Genomic DNA, 16555 nt, shown 5'->3' with positions numbered 1-16555 from the left:
CGAGTTACGCGGTTCTTGATTTGCGTGGATTTGAGGATACGTGGTTTTCTAAATTTAACAAATCAACTGTCAGATCAAGACAATTTACTTCAAGAATTGTCGACTGCAGTATAAATTGCATTTTTGCTAATAAATTTAACTCACTTACAAACAAAAAATATCAGAATATTGTGATGTTTCTAATATCAGAATATATAATAATATATAAATGGTAAAGTGTATAAAATTACTAAATTGCATACTAATTCCGATTAACCAATTGTTTTTTGGTCAAAAACCGCGAAATTCGACTTACGCGGATTCCTCGGGAACGCACAAACCGCATAACTCGGGAACAAACTGTATGTCTCTTGGTTCAAAACATGTCAAATATTCGTAAATATCATACAAATCGTCCAAAACTCCAGAAGTATGTATTTGCGCATTTAATGATAATTGTGAAGGTTTTATAAAATATTTGTTTGATGCTCGTGTGTACTGATAGTTGCTGGAAAATGTAAACAAGCAATGCTGGGCGACAGATTGACAGACTTGGTCGGTTGTCGTATACGACAGATTCTAGAGCACTGCCTTAGCAATATGCTTGCCTTGCATGTTATTCTATCGCTTGGCCATACTGTTCACCTCGCCTTTTTGTTGCGTCAATCAAGAATCTGAAATGTGTTTGCTAACTTTTCTCCGGGTGTGTGGTAATGTGAACTATATTTAAATGTTTACCCATGTGCATCGATAACAAATAGCCACCATGAATCCTCTGCTGATGCTGTTCCTTCGCATGGGACTGAAGGAAAAGCGGCGGCACTTGGTACGAAACTGTGTCAATAGTCTTTTGCCAATTTTGTGCACAGTTTTAATCGTAGCTGTACCGACCGGCAAAAGATCCTCCGTTGGAACCAAAAGCTTGGGAAATGTCCTTATTCTTCAGGTGAGTCATAAAACAGTTTGTCGTTGCTTAATTATAGAGTTGTTGCCGCATAAAAACACCACTTAACCAAACCGATGCGTCCGATGCCAACGTTGATTCGGATCGAATGTTCAAGCAAAGATGAGGGGATCGATACTGGCCCATAGAAACAAAGCTGATAATGGTGATGATTTGTGCTGAGCTTTATTTTATATAGAACGACAACGCCCTGATCACGTTACACTCATCCAATACCGCCGTACTCTGCTCTGGATCAATGGTTCATGTAGGGTGACGCCACTTTCATTAGTTTTGCATTTTGTGAAAGAATTAAGCGCAGAATCTAACAACTAACTTCTTCCAAGTGGGCCCTGGCGAAACACTTTGATGAAAACTGTCCACTCATGCAATTAAAACGCTTTGCAAGCATGACACGTTTTTAACCGGAAATTCCCCTCTGTAATCTATTCTAAACGGAACGGAAATGTGCTCATTGAAGTCAATCGAATCAATGTTTACGTATAAAACAAACAAACAACTACAACGAATGTCCAAGCGCGATCTCAGCTATGAGGGATCTGATAGAGCCAAATGCTCGTAGAGTTAAGAGGCAAATCGATAAACCAAGCATACAAATGGGTCAATGTTGTATTTTAAGAGAGAAGAGACGCCAGCTGATCAGCAACGTCGCATCACCTGCCGATCATGACATCGATACAAGGAGAAGGTAGACCCAGTTAACAATCAGAGTAGAGAGCGGCAAACCTTAATTTCGAATGTAACCGATTGGAGAGAGCTTTGTTAGAGAAATGATAAACAAAACACACAAAATTCCCGCGGCGCTAGTTTTGTTAATGTAATCTTAAAGTTTATTTGTCAGTTTGCTAACAGCACAGCTTAGAGAGAAAGAGAGCAAGAAAGGGAGAGAAAGAGAAAGGGCAAGAGAGAGAGAGGGAGGGGTTTATCTCGCCATCCATGAACGTCTGCTCCACAAACCAATCCATGGTGGCAGGTTCTGGTGTGCATCTCTTGCTGTTTTGGCAAGCAGGGTGTCGGAGCTCCCCCTTACCAGGATACCAGCAACATCTCACCCAGCAGCTCGAGGGCAGAAGTGGCAAGGGTCTGTCCACTACCACACCAATTGGCTGCGGGGAGAGCGATGCTACAGGTTTGGCAACCCGACAACCACGCGGGCCGTGGCCGACTCGCGCACGGTGACCGGTTTCCGCGTATCCTCCCGGTCGTCGGCAGTCGCACATCCGTTGTGGAAGTTGATGCTGGAGCGCAGATGGCGTTGGGAGTTGCGCTTGTGCTCGGGCAGCTCGGAGGTCGACCGCCGGTAACCGCTGGTGGTGGACGAGCAGACCGAGCCCGACCGGTAACTGCTGCGGTCATCAAAATCATCGAACTCACTGAGCTCCGATACGGCCTGCTTGTCCGCTCGCTCCCAGCCTTCTGTGTGCGTTCGCCGATCTCCGCCGCCAGCGTTTACTACTGACAGCGCGACAGGCGTGCAGTCGTCGTAAAACGCGATCTTGGACTGCAAAGTGCTGAGACGCTTGGCCCGAGCCTCCCCGCCCGTCTCCTCCTCTGACTGGTGGCGCAGGAACTGCTCGATCCGGTGACGCTCGTGCGCCCGCGTGCGCTCCAGCTCGGCGAACGAGGAGCCAACACCGTCATAGAACTGGATGTTCGATCCGGCGTGCTTCGGATGGCGGTCTCGCTCAATCGGCTCCCCAATTGATTGGCGGTGACGATAGTGGGGTGTGGCGGGCGAGTCGACCGCAGTACTACCGCTGCTCGCCGTCGACGACCTTCGACTCGGTTGATGTGGGCGACCATTGAGTGAGGGGGCCGTGTCTGTGGGTGCTGCCGGATCGGGGGCGTCCTCGTCAGGCCAGTAGAATTGTGTCTTTTGGCGGTCCGGCCGCTCGCCCGCGGCCCGCTTGATCATGCCCTCGGTCAGGCCGGAGAAGAACTTTTGCTGCGCCATGCGTACACACTGCGCCACACACAACTGCAGCGACTGAAGTGGGATTGAGGATTTCACCAGCTGGACGGATGGGGGCGAAACTACACCGCGGATCGAGCCAGTATGGGGGTGGGATCCACGAAAAACGAACGGAACGTGGATGAACTAGTTGGGTTGGACGTCGTCGTCGTCTCGCAGTTTCGCTTTCGCAATATTTGAAAGCTGTTACACTCTCTCACACGTACACTAAACAATGCACTTCTGCACACGCTTTTCCTTTGGCACCTTTCTTCTTTCACTGGAAAACCGCGGAACAACTTCTTTTTGGCAGGGAGGCGGGCGAGAGGGAGGTGTTACTACAATGTGATCACTGTTCAGCAGCATTGAAGCATTGCTGCCGGATTGGTTCGGTCTGGTGCGTTCCACTGTGCGCCCCTGAGTGAGCGATCGTGCGTCCCACGCCGAACAGCGAATGTTCGCCCGGGCAAAACGGGCAACAGATGGTGAGCGGATGGGCGGCAGAATGGTCGTGTGGGCGAACATTAGTCAGTTAAGGCTGCCTTCGGATTCGGATAAATAAAAAAAAGAACCACCTTGTTTTGCCATTTTTTCGAGCAGGTAATCGAATCAAATTCTAGCTCTCAGCGCTAGCTTAAATAAGCTAGGCTGAAAATCACAGGCTGAACATTTTTGATTTCAGCCTCCAACTGTCAAACTCCATATAAAAAAAGCTGACTAGAATCGTGAAAGGGGGGGGGGGGGGCACATTATTGTAAAACTTGGAGACGTTCACAACACCTTTTCGGCTCTATCATACGGCAACGAGACCGTTGCCAACGCGCTGGCAGTACCATCTTTTAAAAGTTGTGGAAGAAAGAATTGGTAGATGGTAGATGGAATTGGAATCGGTGCATATGGCTCAAAAAATGAATTTGGATTGCTCTATCTAAGTAGACTCTGTAGTGAGAGGATTCTAACTGTCAGAGAGCTAAAAAAACGCAAATAAAAGCTCATTTTAATTAAATGCAAAGCTGAACAAAAACAGACTTGCGTTTCAAATCTGTTAGACGTGTTAGCAAGCATTTAAGTTGTTCGAACAGAAACAAATCAAACAAATTCCATTTTAGATTCCCTGCGAGACACTAGAGACAAGAATTCGAACGTCATAAAGCTAGCTGGAATCGATTTTGACAGCCGAATTCAAATTCGATTTAGCAAATCTAACACAATTCTTTAAATGATCTATTTAGGTTTTGGATTTGGATGTTAGAGCATCGTCAGATTGTTAGTTGATTCATTGGATTAATTTGTTGTGATTTTCTCATTTGGCAGGATGATTTGGCCGACTACTTTCCCGGCGAGCTGATCAACAAAATCTACTACACCCCACGAACGGAGCAGACCGAAACTCTCATGGAAGCCGTCCGCCAACGGCTGTTCATTGCGGATGAACGTATGGATAATAAAAATATGTTTACAGCTGATTGTAAATGCCCGAACGACAATCATTTATCAGCCCGGTCTTATCTGCTTTTCTTCTCACAGGCGTTGTGCCTTGCGATAGTGATACCGAGATGGAGTTTACACTGCTCGGCGACCCGTACCTTGGTTTTGGCGTGAGCTTTCAGAACCTTTCCCAGCACGGCGGTGGTCCACTGCAGTACGTCATACGAACGAAAAACAACAACTTTCGCACGCAAATGGTTTACTCGCGAGATGTGCTGTCCGCTTATCAGAAGCGCGATAACGAGTACGTCGAGAGCGGGTTTCTAGCGCTGCAGAATGCGGTCGAACAATCATACGTGGACATGGCGTACCGGCAAAAGCACGCAAGTCAACAAGACGAGCACGCGCCACGACTCACGCTGGCATTCGGGCATGTTCCCGTGGACGATAGCAGAGGGCCACAGGAACCGACCAAGATCTTGGACGCGACCATAGCGATGATGGTGACGATGGTAGCCTCCAGCACGTACATTCTGCTGATCGTGATCGTTGAAGATCGGGCGAATGGAATGAATGAGTTTTTAAAAATAGCCACCTTACAAAGCTACTGGAAAGAGGTGGCACTGTTTCTGATCAACTTTGTCCAGCTAAGTGCGGTGCTGTACGTGTGCTACGCCATAGCGATTGCCCATGGAACGTGGGATGCGAACGCGGCACAGGTGGTCTATCTGTACCTGTTGGGTACGTTTTTTGTGGCTAATTTGGTTACTTTTAACTTCTTTCTTAGCACTACGCTCGAAACATCCGCCATTGCGACGGCCGTGGTACCGGTGGTCGTTTTTGGACCGCTGATACTGGCCCACTTTAGCCCGGGGTTGATGTGGCTGTGTATTATTTTTCCCGCCAACGGCCTGTACTATGGAGGAACGATATTTCACTCGTTCAAATCGTCCGGTCACCTGTTCGGGGCCGGTGATGTAGCAGCGACCGACTATCCCGGGGTGCCCCCGGTTAGCCTGTTGTGGGTATACTGCTTTCAGCTGATCGGTACGTTGGTTTGGTCCGTGCTGTGGTATTACGTTTCAAACGTTTTCCCCGGCCGGTACGGTACACCCAAGCCGAAGGGGTTCTTCCTGCCGGCACAGTGCGGATGGTCACTCAAACTCGGGCACGGGTCTAGCAGTAGAAACCAAATCACAGCGGAAAGTCTGAACAATTCCGCACAAAACTCGAACATTGTCGATTTAGAGCTCGAGGAACAGGGACCGGAGCCGAACAAAGCGTCCGGTGCAGACACGCAGCAGGTCGTGCGCATCGCCAACCTGACCAAAGTGTTTCACAGCCGCAAGAGCGGGGCAAAGGTAGTGGTAAAGAATTTTGGCCTTTCCATCTACTCCAACAGCATCACCGTGCTGCTCGGGCACAATGGGGCGGGTAAGACGACGACGATGAACATTATTACCGGCATGGTACCGCGCACGTCCGGCACGATCGTTGTCGACGGTGAGCACGATGCTAACCGGTACCGGCATAAGATTGGCTTTTGTCCCCAGCACGATGTGTTTTTCTCGTACCTAAGTTGTTTGGAGCATTTAGTGTTTTTCGGCTGCTTGAGAGGGCTCGGTAGGGTGGAAGCGGAAAAGGAAGCCAAGCTCGTACTGAGCAAGGTACATCTGCTTGACAAAAGCGATGCGCTTGTCCACACGCTGTCCGGTGGGATGAAGCGACGGCTTAGCCTAGCGATCGCTCTCGTCGGTGCCACGAAGCTGCTCATCCTGGACGAGCCGACGTCCGGACTGGATCCCGAATCGCGTCGCGACATTTGGGACATTCTGCTGAACCTGCGCCAGAACCATACGGTCCTGCTGACGACCCACTTTATGGAGGAGGCGGACGTGCTGGGCGACTGGGTAGCGATCATGGAGGAGGGCGAACTGGTAGCGTTCGGATCGCCCCTTTTCCTAAAGCAACAGTATGGCAAAGGCTACACGCTGAAGCTACTCAAGGGCACGACATTCGACGAGCGGGAAACGTGGCAGCGCATACAGCAACTCATACCGAATGCAACCGTGCGCGAAACGGTTCAGGAAATATTTGCTGCCACGCTGCCGTACGATGAGATTCGCAAGTACGCACCGCTGCTAAAGGAGCTGGAGGCGACCCAACAGCAACTTGGCATCGAAACGATCGATATGGCCAACGCAACGTTGGAGGAAGTGTTTCTAAAGTATGTTAAGCGCTCGCTTTGAAGCGCCTTTGAATGCTGCAATTACAATTCGTTGCTATATCTACAATTCCTCCAGTTCCAGCAACCGCCGAAAAGAGCTCCAACATCATCCCGAGAGTGTCGATTTAGTGGACAGTCCGACGAGTCCCGCGGCAGAAAATTTGATAGAAATCGAAGTAACACTCCATCCCTCCAAACTAACGTTCCCGGAGGCAAAGAATACGTTCATGGCAATATGGCGCAAAAAGTGGATCCACATTAAATGCAACACGCACGTGTACGGTTGGCTGGCTGTGCTGCCTCCGCTAGTAACGGTGCTTTGCTTCACGCTTACGTCCGGAATTACCGACGCAGCGAAAGCGCTCCCAGCGGTAACGCTAACGGCGGACTCCATCCATCAGGCATTCGGGGTGCTAGTAGTGAACCGCGGCGATCGCGACGACGAGTTCTGGGATCGGGAAGCCATCCAATCGGACCTCGACCGGCATCCAGTGAATGGCGTACGGATGATGTTGCTGGAAAACTACGCACTGCAGGATGCGCTTCAGGAACTTATCGATAAAGACTACACCACGTATCGCGACCGGCTGGTGGTTGGAATCGAATGCAACGTTACAGCCGACGGTGTCCATGTGGCGGTACTGTACAACAACAATCTCTTACACAGTGCCGGCATTGCCGAATCGGTGACCACGACCGTGCTGCTGCGCTACTACGCAGGCGAAGCAGACGCGACGGTCCACACGCGAAACATTCCTTCGACGCGCAAGCAGCTAATCGACATTAAGACGCCTTACTATTTCACGGAGCTGATCGCGATCGGTAATAATCAAATGCGGGGCCTTTACCCCCTCCCTGAAACGAACCACCGAAACGAATGGGAATATAATTAGCATGTTTTTGTTTTACATTCACCACTTCACACCAGCGTTCTACTTCTACGTGCTGATGTATCTGCAAGTGCCGTTGCAAGAGCATTTGAGCGGTTTCCGGCAGCTGCAAAACATTAACCGCTATCTTTACTGGGCCAGCACGTACGCATTCGATCTGACGATACATTTGGCCGAGTGTTTGGTAGTGCTCGCGCTGGTACTCTTGTTGGATCGTACCGATGCGTTCACTGAATCGTCCGAGCGAGAGATATTCTGGACGTTGGTGCTGTACGGCATGATCGCCCTGCCGGTCATCTATATCATCAGCCAGTGTGTGGATAACGCCAACACGGCAATTACAATCATGAGCTATCTAATGATTGTTGGAGGTAAATAAGGAGTTTAACAACATTTTCTTGCAATTGCACTATGGTGCCGTTAATCCTCTTTTCATCGATCTCAAAACAGTTGGAGGAGTCTTCTTGCTTTCTAACGGGTACGATGATATAAAAAATAACAGTGGCTGGATTACGGTGTTGCATTTCGTGCCCGAATTCGGCCTGAAACACTCGCTCCGAGTGGTGTACGAAAATCAAAAATTGATTTTATACGAGCGCCTATCCGCCGAGCAGAACAGGGCCCATTCGGACGGGCACGCATTTGCCAACCCGCGCATCCGGCCAACGTTGTTTTACATTGTATCACCGGTACTTTTAACGCTACAGATGCTTATCCTGAACCAGGTGGTGGAAAACATTTACACGCGCGAAAAGGTAAAGGTGAGTCGCGAAGCCGCAAGCCAAAGTGTGCGCAAAGTGTATCGGCAGGTGAGCAGAACGATGTCGAGAGCGAAAGACCGATCGCCCAGCTCGGGAAGGCGCACGTCCACGGATGGATTTGACCAAACGGACCTCGCGGCAGTGAACGCTGACGATGTGACGCAGCAAACGGAGTTGGTCAAGAGCTTGGTGGACGGAGGAGGTTCGGTAACGGACGCCGGTAAAAAGTACGCTATCGTGGTAAAAGAATTGCAGAAAACTTACACCAACCACGAGGCGGTGAAATCAGTCAGCTTTGCCGTGAAGAAGGGCGAGTGCTTCGGACTGCTCGGCATGAACGGGGCCGGCAAGACGACCGTTTTCCAAATGCTTTCGCGCAATCTACCCTTGACGGGTGGGAAAATTTATCTCCAGCAATGCGAAGTGCAGGCCGCGGACGCGCTTCAGTATCGCAGGCAGTACGGCTACTGTCCGCAGTTCGATGTGCTGCTCGATTTTATGACCGTGTACGAGGTGATCGATTACTTTGCACAAATTAAAGGGATAGAGGCACGGGACAAGCATATAATAAGCTGGCTGGTAAAGCTGGACATCGTGGAGTACCGGGATCACGCGTTGCGTGATTGTTCCGGTGGTACGAAACGTAAGGTCAACACGATACTGGCATTGCTCGGGGGCCCGTCGGTGGTGCTGCTGGACGAACCGACCACCGGTGTCGATCCAAAGTCGCGCCGCTTCCTGTGGAAAACGATCAAAACGATACAGCGTAAACATCAAACCATCCTGCTCACCTCGCACAGCATGGACGAATGCGAAGAGCTGTGCAATCGACTGTCGATCATGGTTGGCGGGCGGCTCCGTTGCGTAGGAACCATACCAGAGCTGAAGAAACGGCATGGGCATGGGTACAATCTGTGGATTAAGCTGAATGTTTCGCTAGCGGACGGTGGCAATAATACCGAGCAGGAGATTCGTCAGACGGTAACAGAGCGCTTCAATGCATCGCTGCAGGAAGACCATCAGGTAAGAGCCAAGAGCTAAATACGCCCCGACGCACGATAGCTAACGTCTTTTTTTCCCCGTTTTCCATAGGGATTGTTGAAATTCATCGTAAGTCCTTCTCTCGCACTATCCGAGCTGTTTGAGCAAGCCTTTGCGCTGAAAGAGGAATTTGGGGATTACATCTTGTACTACTCGATTACTGAAACATCGTTGGAGGACATTTTTCTTAATTTTCGTCCCAAAAGTAGACAAACATAACGATGATTTTAGTTGGTTCCAATGTGATACGCTTTGGTTAAGGCAGGGCACGTGCCGCGAAGATGATTTGCGCTTAGCAAGCATCGTCGCGGGACGTGCCCTGCCATTTCCGCTTCGAACCAAAGTGTGTGGAGGACCGGGTGATTTTCAGAGTCAAGTTGGCATGGACTTTAATAATGCCCAAATGATACGGTTAAATACGTTTGCAAAAATTCGCATCATCGGTGCGCTGTAAATCGTGGGCCATTAATTTTAAGAACCATTCATCCATTTTGTATAGGTTCGCTGGATCCCTATACACTCTGGCAAGAACGGAAATCCAAAAGTATTACAAAACCAAAGATTATCATTCTCATCATCCCTTTGCGAGGCATTCCTTCATTGCAGCGTCACGGTAAAACGCGAGCAATGGAGAATAAAACGAACATAATTCATTTTTAAATATATGTCTTCAAAAACATTCCTGAAATAGACAATCGTCTGAACTGCTCTGTGAATCTCATTGAGTTAGCATAATTTTTAATATTTTGCAAGTGTTACATACTGCTTCAGCACCATTTTTACTGGCAGCAATCGAACATCCGACTCAAACGGACGTATATTTATTTATTCATTATATGATTTATATGGGGAAGCACCGCCAGAAATCTCGAACAAACAATAGAAACATCGGCTCGAACCTGTTAAATTCTCCATACGGTTTTCATCTGTTGATGGTGATCATACCAACAGACATCTGTTGTCTTGTTCGCATTCAATGCCGCCGATCGCCTTGCTTTGTACAAATTGTATAGAACTATAATATCTTTAAAAATGTGCAATGTAAAACATCCACGTATCCCTGGAACATTGCTCTAAGCTTATTTTCGAAGTGGTGAAATTTATATAATATTATTTTGTATAATTCTTGAACACTCTCAATAAAATGAATACATTTTGAGCCTTGGAAGTGTATCCTTGCTGTGAAATAATGCTTAAATAAAGGGTGCCCATTTTGCCCCGTTCGCCCTTATACTAACAGCAATTTCTTTAGGCCGCTGCCAGACACACCGAAAAAATAACCGTAACGAAAAGTAACGCTTGTTATGTGAGTTTTGTTTCTTTCAACTGTGAAAAAATAAAGGAAAACTTATGTTTAATTTGTGTTAAATTGATGTTTTGCACTACAGAAGCATTTTAGCAGCATTTTCGTTAGGATTTCGCTCGCCAATGAGTGGACCGAAATCGTTCAACCGAAAAAGGAAGCGTTACAATGCGTTATATTACAGCTTTCAATTTTTTCGTTACGCTATATTTTTCGCTCTGTGCTGTGGCAGCTCGACCTGTAGGAATGCCCGGAATTCCTCTTCATTTAAAAGAGTAAAAAATACGTTTTATAGGTGATCTAAAATATTTTTTTTTCTTATTTTTGTATGTTTTCGCCACCCTGTGGCATGAGGGGAAGAATTCGACAATGCATGACAGGTGTCACGATATTTCAATATGGCCGTTGTCATGAAACGGCTAAACGGGCAAGCATCGCCTTTGGTATTGTGATCAGACAGGTACGCTCTGGCTGCAAAGCGGTTCGACTGTGCATTTGTTGATTTGTTAGGCATCAAAAGTGGTTGTTAGTCGCACCTAGACCCATTACTATACATAACTCGCGTCAATATGAACGACATATCTGCGCCGACTATCAGGATAGAGGTGGCTTGCACCCGCGGGTAAGTGATGCAAAATCCGCAACCAAATGCATATGGAAGGTAAAGCTCCTCTTATCACACTGGCTCAGGTTTAACAAGTCGCAGCAAAGCTGTGAAGTGTACCAGCACGTGCACGACATCATAGAGGAGCGGGAAACGATTCGCATGGGCACCACCTTCACCATCCCGGTGCTGTCCGTGTTGCAGGTGGAGGTGTGCACCGACGTCGACCAGTACACGCCCCGATCGGCGCTCCAGTTTAACTTCTACGTGCTGCAGGACCAGGACGGTGTGACGGAAACCATTACCCACTGTGCGGAGGAGATGGAAATCTCACACCACATGCTGCTGCCGGCACGCGAACTGCACGGCCTGTGGGAGAGTTTGATCTACGAGGAGGGGATAAAGGACAGCGTACTGGCGTTTGCCGAAACGTCGATGCTCTTCGCACGCAAGGGCGTGGACAAGAATCTGATCACATGCAACCGGCTGGCACTGTTTCACGGACCACCGGGGACGGGCAAGACGAGCCTGTGCAAAGCCATCGCCCAGAAGCTGTCGATACGGCTGAACGAGCAGTACCGACATGCCCATCTGGTGGAGATCAACAGTCACAGTTTGTTTTCCCGCTGGTTTTCCGAGAGCGGCAAGCTGGTGCAGAAGGTGTTCAGCGAAATCGTTGCCCTGCTGGAGGACGAACGATCCTTGGTTTGCGTACTGGTGGATGAGATTGAATCGATCGCGTACGCCAGGGATCGGATCTCCTGTAAGTAAGCGACGGTGGAAAGCGGCAGCAATTGAAGTTGCTATTGCTGTTCCCACTGCACCATTCTGATTTTCCTCTACTTTTAGCGAACGAACCGAGCGACAGTATACGGGTGGTGAACGCCGTACTAACGCAGCTGGATCGGCTACGTCGCTTCCCGAACGTCTTTATCCTTGCCACATCCAACCTGACGGACAGCATCGATGCAGCATTCCTGGATCGAGCCGACTTCGTGCAGTACATTGGCCATCCGACGGAGCCGGCCATTTATGAAATTTATCGCTCGGCACTGTACAACCTCCAAACCATCGGTATTGTGGAGAAGGAAGCGAACGCTTCAAACCGGCGACTGTCGCAAACGGCGGCGAACACGACGGATAGTATAGCGAGCTACGAGGAGGCGACCGATCCGGCTAGACCGAGCAGCACCATGCTGGACATTTTGCTGCAGGTCGTGAAGCTGTCGGCAGGACTGAGCGGACGCACGTTGCGCAAAATTCCGTTCCTTGCGCACGCCCTGTACGTGAAGAAGGAAACGGAAAGCGTGCTAAACTTTCTAACCGCTATGCGGCAAGCCATCCGTAAGGTGCGCAACGATAAGCGCTTGCTACTGGCCAAGGATCGTTCCGCCGCCGAAGAGGTTACGGACGTTTCCGAGAAAGAGTCAAATGGATCATGTTTGTCCAAGTGGTAAAAACATACGAATGGCCGTCCATTGCTGTATAATGAAAGCATGTGTTGTTGTTGTTGTAAAGCAGATTTAGTTAGGAAATAAAAATACAATCAGCATACTCCCTGTGGACCGCACACGTTAAGCCGAGCAGCGGCATCAACCATACGGCAGCATGATGAACGACAAACGCTGTCCGGTAAAGGCTGTTGAAAACTGCGCTCAAACCACCATGAAATGCTATCGAATAGCAAGTGTCCAGCGGAAGCAGGGCAAGGTAAATTGGGATCAGATATACCAGCTCTGCTAAATGATGGTACTGCGAAGAAAAAAACATATTTTTAAAAAATGTATTGTTACACAAGTTACAGCGGATTTCACTTACTTTCGATATTTCATGCCAAAGGTATAACTGCGCCAGCAGGCAGTGGATCTGCCAAATGATGAGCGTATAGTGCAACCATTGCTGCTCCTGAACGGTTCGTCGTGCCAGCAGACAGACAAACGAAGATATGCTGTTGATCTGTTTAAACAAACACCATTGAAAATGGGGGTTGGAAATGCAACTGCAAGGTGTAGAAAGCTTACCAAAAGCAGTATGCAACAGGAATGAAGAAAAATCCTCACATCTGCCGGTTCGGACGGTAACCAGCGCGAACAGAACGCCGACAATCGAGTGCCGGACGACAGTGGGATGAAGTTTAACGGATACGTCCAGTATTCGGCAGGTCGCCTACAAAATCGTGCCTCGAAGCTGAGCTTCATTTTTTTCCCGTAAGTGTGTCCCTCTCACCTGTTTCCACTCACCATTCCAACGGTTACTTTGATTAACGCTGCTGCGAGGCTCGCTCCCGTCAGACACAACAGGGAGGGTGGTGCTTTCTTGCTTTGTTTTATTCGTAAGATTTTGTTTTACAGCGTTTCATATTTCTAAACGTTAAACTTAGTTTGTGTACGTACCGCTCCCTCTCCCGCCCGTTGCATGGCGAGAGAGGGCCGCCGTAGTGCTTTAGTTCTTAGCTCATTCCAAATGTGTATCCCTGTTGTGTCCCTTTCCCCGTGTTTTTTTGTGTTTCTACTACACCTTGTAAATGGGAGGGGGTGGGGGGGGGGGGGGTGTTATGATGGGGGTCATGAAAAAAAAACATTCAAACAGTACGTATCTAAAACAAAACAAAACAAATCTATGACTATTGCAGCGCGCCCTGCAGATATTTTATGAAAGGGGAAACCGAGTTTCATTTCTTCGATCCCGATGCCATTTCGCGTGGCAACCTTGGTGGCACACTCCTTTTGTCGACACTGATCGCTTCTAAGCTTACTTTGCTTTCCTTTGCCCTTAGATCCGTGATCCACTACATTGCAACTAAATTCATATTTTCTCTCTCTCTTTCTCTCTCGTACACACACACTCACACCGGCAGAATCATTTCGTTGCTGGTGTGTGCAATAATGAATGTTAGAGAAAATAGAATTAATAATCAACGCTTTGCTATTTGCCGTAGGCTGTCTGATTATAGTTTTGTGAAACACAATCAAACATTATTAAAAAAAAAACACACAAACACACACAGGTGCAGAGTGTCGCAATCACCGCAAGGGGATGGTGGGTAATGAATGGGATAGGGGGAGTGTCCAAACAAATTCTGGTTCCGTTTACACTCCCTGCCCTGGGATGCTGCACCGTACGCACACGTGGTTCACTACTATTCGAGAGAATCTACCTTGAGAATTAATGCACTATTGTCGCAGCTGATCGAGCTGACGGTACCGGGCGGTGCAGCGCCGACGACGGCAGTCGTGCTGGCACTGTTGCTCGTCCCCAAAGGCGAGTGCAGGATCGGTTGCAGTGACTGTGTCTGCTGCTGCTGCTGCTGCTGCTGCTGCAATGCCTGGTGGCTGCTGTTGGTCTGTTGGTTTCGTTTCGTTTTAACCTTCGCGTGCCGCTTGTGCGACCGTTCGATGGCATCCTTCATCTCGGTCACATACTCGTCGTACTTCATCTTGTCCTTAAACCAAGCGACTACAAGAGAAGGGAAATGGAAAATAATAATAAAACAAATTCCTTGCGCCCGAAGCGTGATTTTCCCGCCCGTAATGTGCTATGCTCACCGTACAGCGAATCGCTAAACAGCACGACCGAGGAAAGCTTAAACTTTTTGCCGGTGTCCCACGTAACCGCATCCAGCACCTCGTCGCTGACGATCGACGTTAGTGCGTTGATGACGATGTTTTGGTCACAGTCCAGTCTTATTTTGGTGAGATGCTCGAACAGCTTGTTGTACAGCGACTCGTCGCCGCAGATGCTCTTGTTCAGCTCGATCAGCTCTTTGAGCGTACGGATCGGGAACTTGAAGCACGATTCAAGCTCCACACCCTGGGGTACCGTTTGCTGCTGGTGCTGTTGCTGATGGTGCTGCTGCTGCTGTGGCTGTTGTTGCTGATGATGGTGTTGCTGAATTACTTGATTCGCCTCGACCGCCGTCAGCTGTCCACCGGATGCAGTCGGCAGTGTGGCGCCAGTCTCTTGCTTTATCGTCGTCAGACGACTTAGACTCTGTTCGGCAACTACCTTCAGCAGCTCCTCGATGTTGGACAGCTTCCGAAGGATGAGTTTGATGTCCTCCGACTGGCTGCTGCTGCTGCTTTGGCATGCTAGGTTGGCATTGCTGCTGCTGCTGCTGCTGCTACTCGCCACCAGACCGGTGTGCGTCTGGCCTAGCGATATGATGTGTTGCTGGGGCTGCAGCTGCACCTGCACCGTGTGGTTGCTGGCCACCCCGACCGTTTGTAGCGCGTTGCCGCTGGGGCAGGTTGTACTATTACTATTGCTGTTCGACGCGATGCCGACCAGCGTGGAGGAGGAGGACGGTTCCTGGTGCCGGACGCGTCGCAGCTCCTCCGAGTCCATGCTGTGCTCGTCGTCATAGTCATGGTCGCCTGACGTAGCTACAAGGGAAACAAAACAGACAACGGGCTAAATTAGCAAACGTTAGGCCACGCAAACTTGGCCATTGGAAACGCACACGCACAAGGCTTCTCATCGTGCTTGTCCTTGTCTCGGAACTTTTTGATTATGATGTGTATATCGTCCGAGATGGGGATTCGTTTCTTTTTCGCTGTGGAGAAGGAAAAAGCGGGGAAACTCGTAAATAAAAAAACATCACAGCGATATGCGAAAGCGCAAGAGCGCGGCTTACATGTTGTGGCATAGTTGTGGCAATTGTCCATACTTTGTGTTACGCCCAAATGCAGTTGCACCGTGTGGGTTTAGCGACGTTGCTGTTGCTAGGGTTGTTTTGGTTTCAGTGCGAGACAGAATGCATCCGCCCGCCGCTGCGTCCGTGCCGTGCTGCCGCAGCACCAACCATAGACTGGGCGCGAAATGGGGCACCCTGCACACGTCCACTTCCTGTCTGCCCGTGGTCGCACTTTTCGGCTGGTGGGGTTGTGTAGAGAACGTTGTGCAAGCAAAGCGTTTTAGGCGACGGTGCTAGCACATTGGAAAATTTCGGGCTTCTTCACGGCAGCAAAACACGCAGGAATGGGTGTTGCAAATTGATCAACAAACTTCTTCCATTCACCAAATGGCGCTGTCAAAAAGCTGCTTTGGCTGTCAAAAACCACGGGGATAGGACTGTCACAAATGTAGATCCGTTTTCAATTTCCAAGCAATGAGGCGACGCTCTGGCATCAATCGAACAGGGCATCCGACTCGAAAAAAGGCATAGAACCACAATCAAAATTCAATAGTTTGTAGAATACAAAAAACCACATCTGTATACCCAAGTGCCACAAATCCACTAAACGACCACTAAACGGCTTCTAAACGACTCAAGCACTCTACCTAAACGGAATATAGAAAGACTTCGTTTAGCAGACGGCAAACGACTCATGCATTCTAAAAATAGCAAAAAAGCTGGTGGCGCCATCTGTTTGTGGGATACCCAACCAGTTGAGCTTCCTCGCTTGGA

The 16555-nt window shown here is 49.0% G+C and overlaps 4 protein-coding genes across 6 annotated transcripts; 2 read left to right on the top strand and 2 right to left on the bottom strand.

The window, feature by feature from the left end:
• The first annotated feature begins 576 nt into the window (after positions 1-576).
• LOC121603465 (phospholipid-transporting ATPase ABCA1) lies at positions 577-10576 on the top strand. 2 transcript variants are annotated; one of them, XM_041932204.1, is made up of 8 exons: positions 577-925; positions 4209-4329; positions 4422-6549; positions 6626-7371; positions 7478-7810; positions 7890-9223; positions 9293-9492; positions 9560-10576. In XM_041932204.1, exons 1-7 carry the CDS (start codon positions 746-748, stop codon positions 9458-9460), a joined length of 5010 nt encoding a protein of 1669 aa, XP_041788138.1. In that variant the 5' UTR covers positions 577-745; the 3' UTR covers positions 9461-9492; positions 9560-10576. The 2 variants fall into 2 exon arrangements, with proteins under 2 accessions (XP_041788138.1, XP_041788137.1); XM_041932203.1 differs by having other exon boundaries at positions 9293-10576.
• On the bottom strand, positions 1743-3574 carry LOC121603468. Its single transcript, XM_041932208.1, has one exon. It carries the CDS (start codon positions 2895-2897, stop codon positions 2067-2069), a length of 831 nt encoding a protein of 276 aa, XP_041788142.1. The 5' UTR covers positions 2898-3574; the 3' UTR covers positions 1743-2066.
• A 126-nt stretch (positions 10577-10702) lies between the features above and the next one.
• LOC121603466 (pachytene checkpoint protein 2 homolog) lies at positions 10703-12714 on the top strand. The gene is made up of 3 exons (XM_041932205.1): positions 10703-11166; positions 11235-11911; positions 11998-12714. The coding sequence occupies exons 1-3, from the start codon at positions 11114-11116 to the stop codon at positions 12603-12605; spliced, it is 1338 nt and encodes a 445-aa protein (XP_041788139.1). The 5' UTR covers positions 10703-11113; the 3' UTR covers positions 12606-12714.
• On the bottom strand, positions 12653-16173 carry LOC121603467 (probable nuclear hormone receptor HR38). Of its 2 annotated transcripts, none has more exons than XM_041932206.1 (6): positions 15782-16173; positions 15608-15700; positions 14694-15530; positions 13170-14604; positions 12967-13104; positions 12653-12900 (listed from the first exon to the last, which is right to left on the bottom strand). In XM_041932206.1, the coding sequence occupies exons 1-4, from the start codon at positions 15810-15812 to the stop codon at positions 14288-14290; spliced, it is 1278 nt and encodes a 425-aa protein (XP_041788140.1). In that variant the 5' UTR covers positions 15813-16173; the 3' UTR covers positions 12653-12900; positions 12967-13104; positions 13170-14287. The 2 variants fall into 2 exon arrangements, with proteins under 2 accessions (XP_041788140.1, XP_041788141.1); XM_041932207.1 differs by having other exon boundaries at positions 15614-15700.
• Between the last annotated feature and the right edge of the window lie 382 nt (positions 16174-16555).

This window comes from Anopheles merus, chromosome 2R, assembly GCF_017562075.2.
Source record: "Anopheles merus strain MAF chromosome 2R, AmerM5.1, whole genome shotgun sequence".
NCBI classification, from domain to species: domain Eukaryota; kingdom Metazoa; phylum Arthropoda; class Insecta; order Diptera; family Culicidae; genus Anopheles; species Anopheles merus.
Note: the sequence above shows the minus strand (reverse complement) of the source record. Positions and strands in the feature narration are given on the sequence as shown.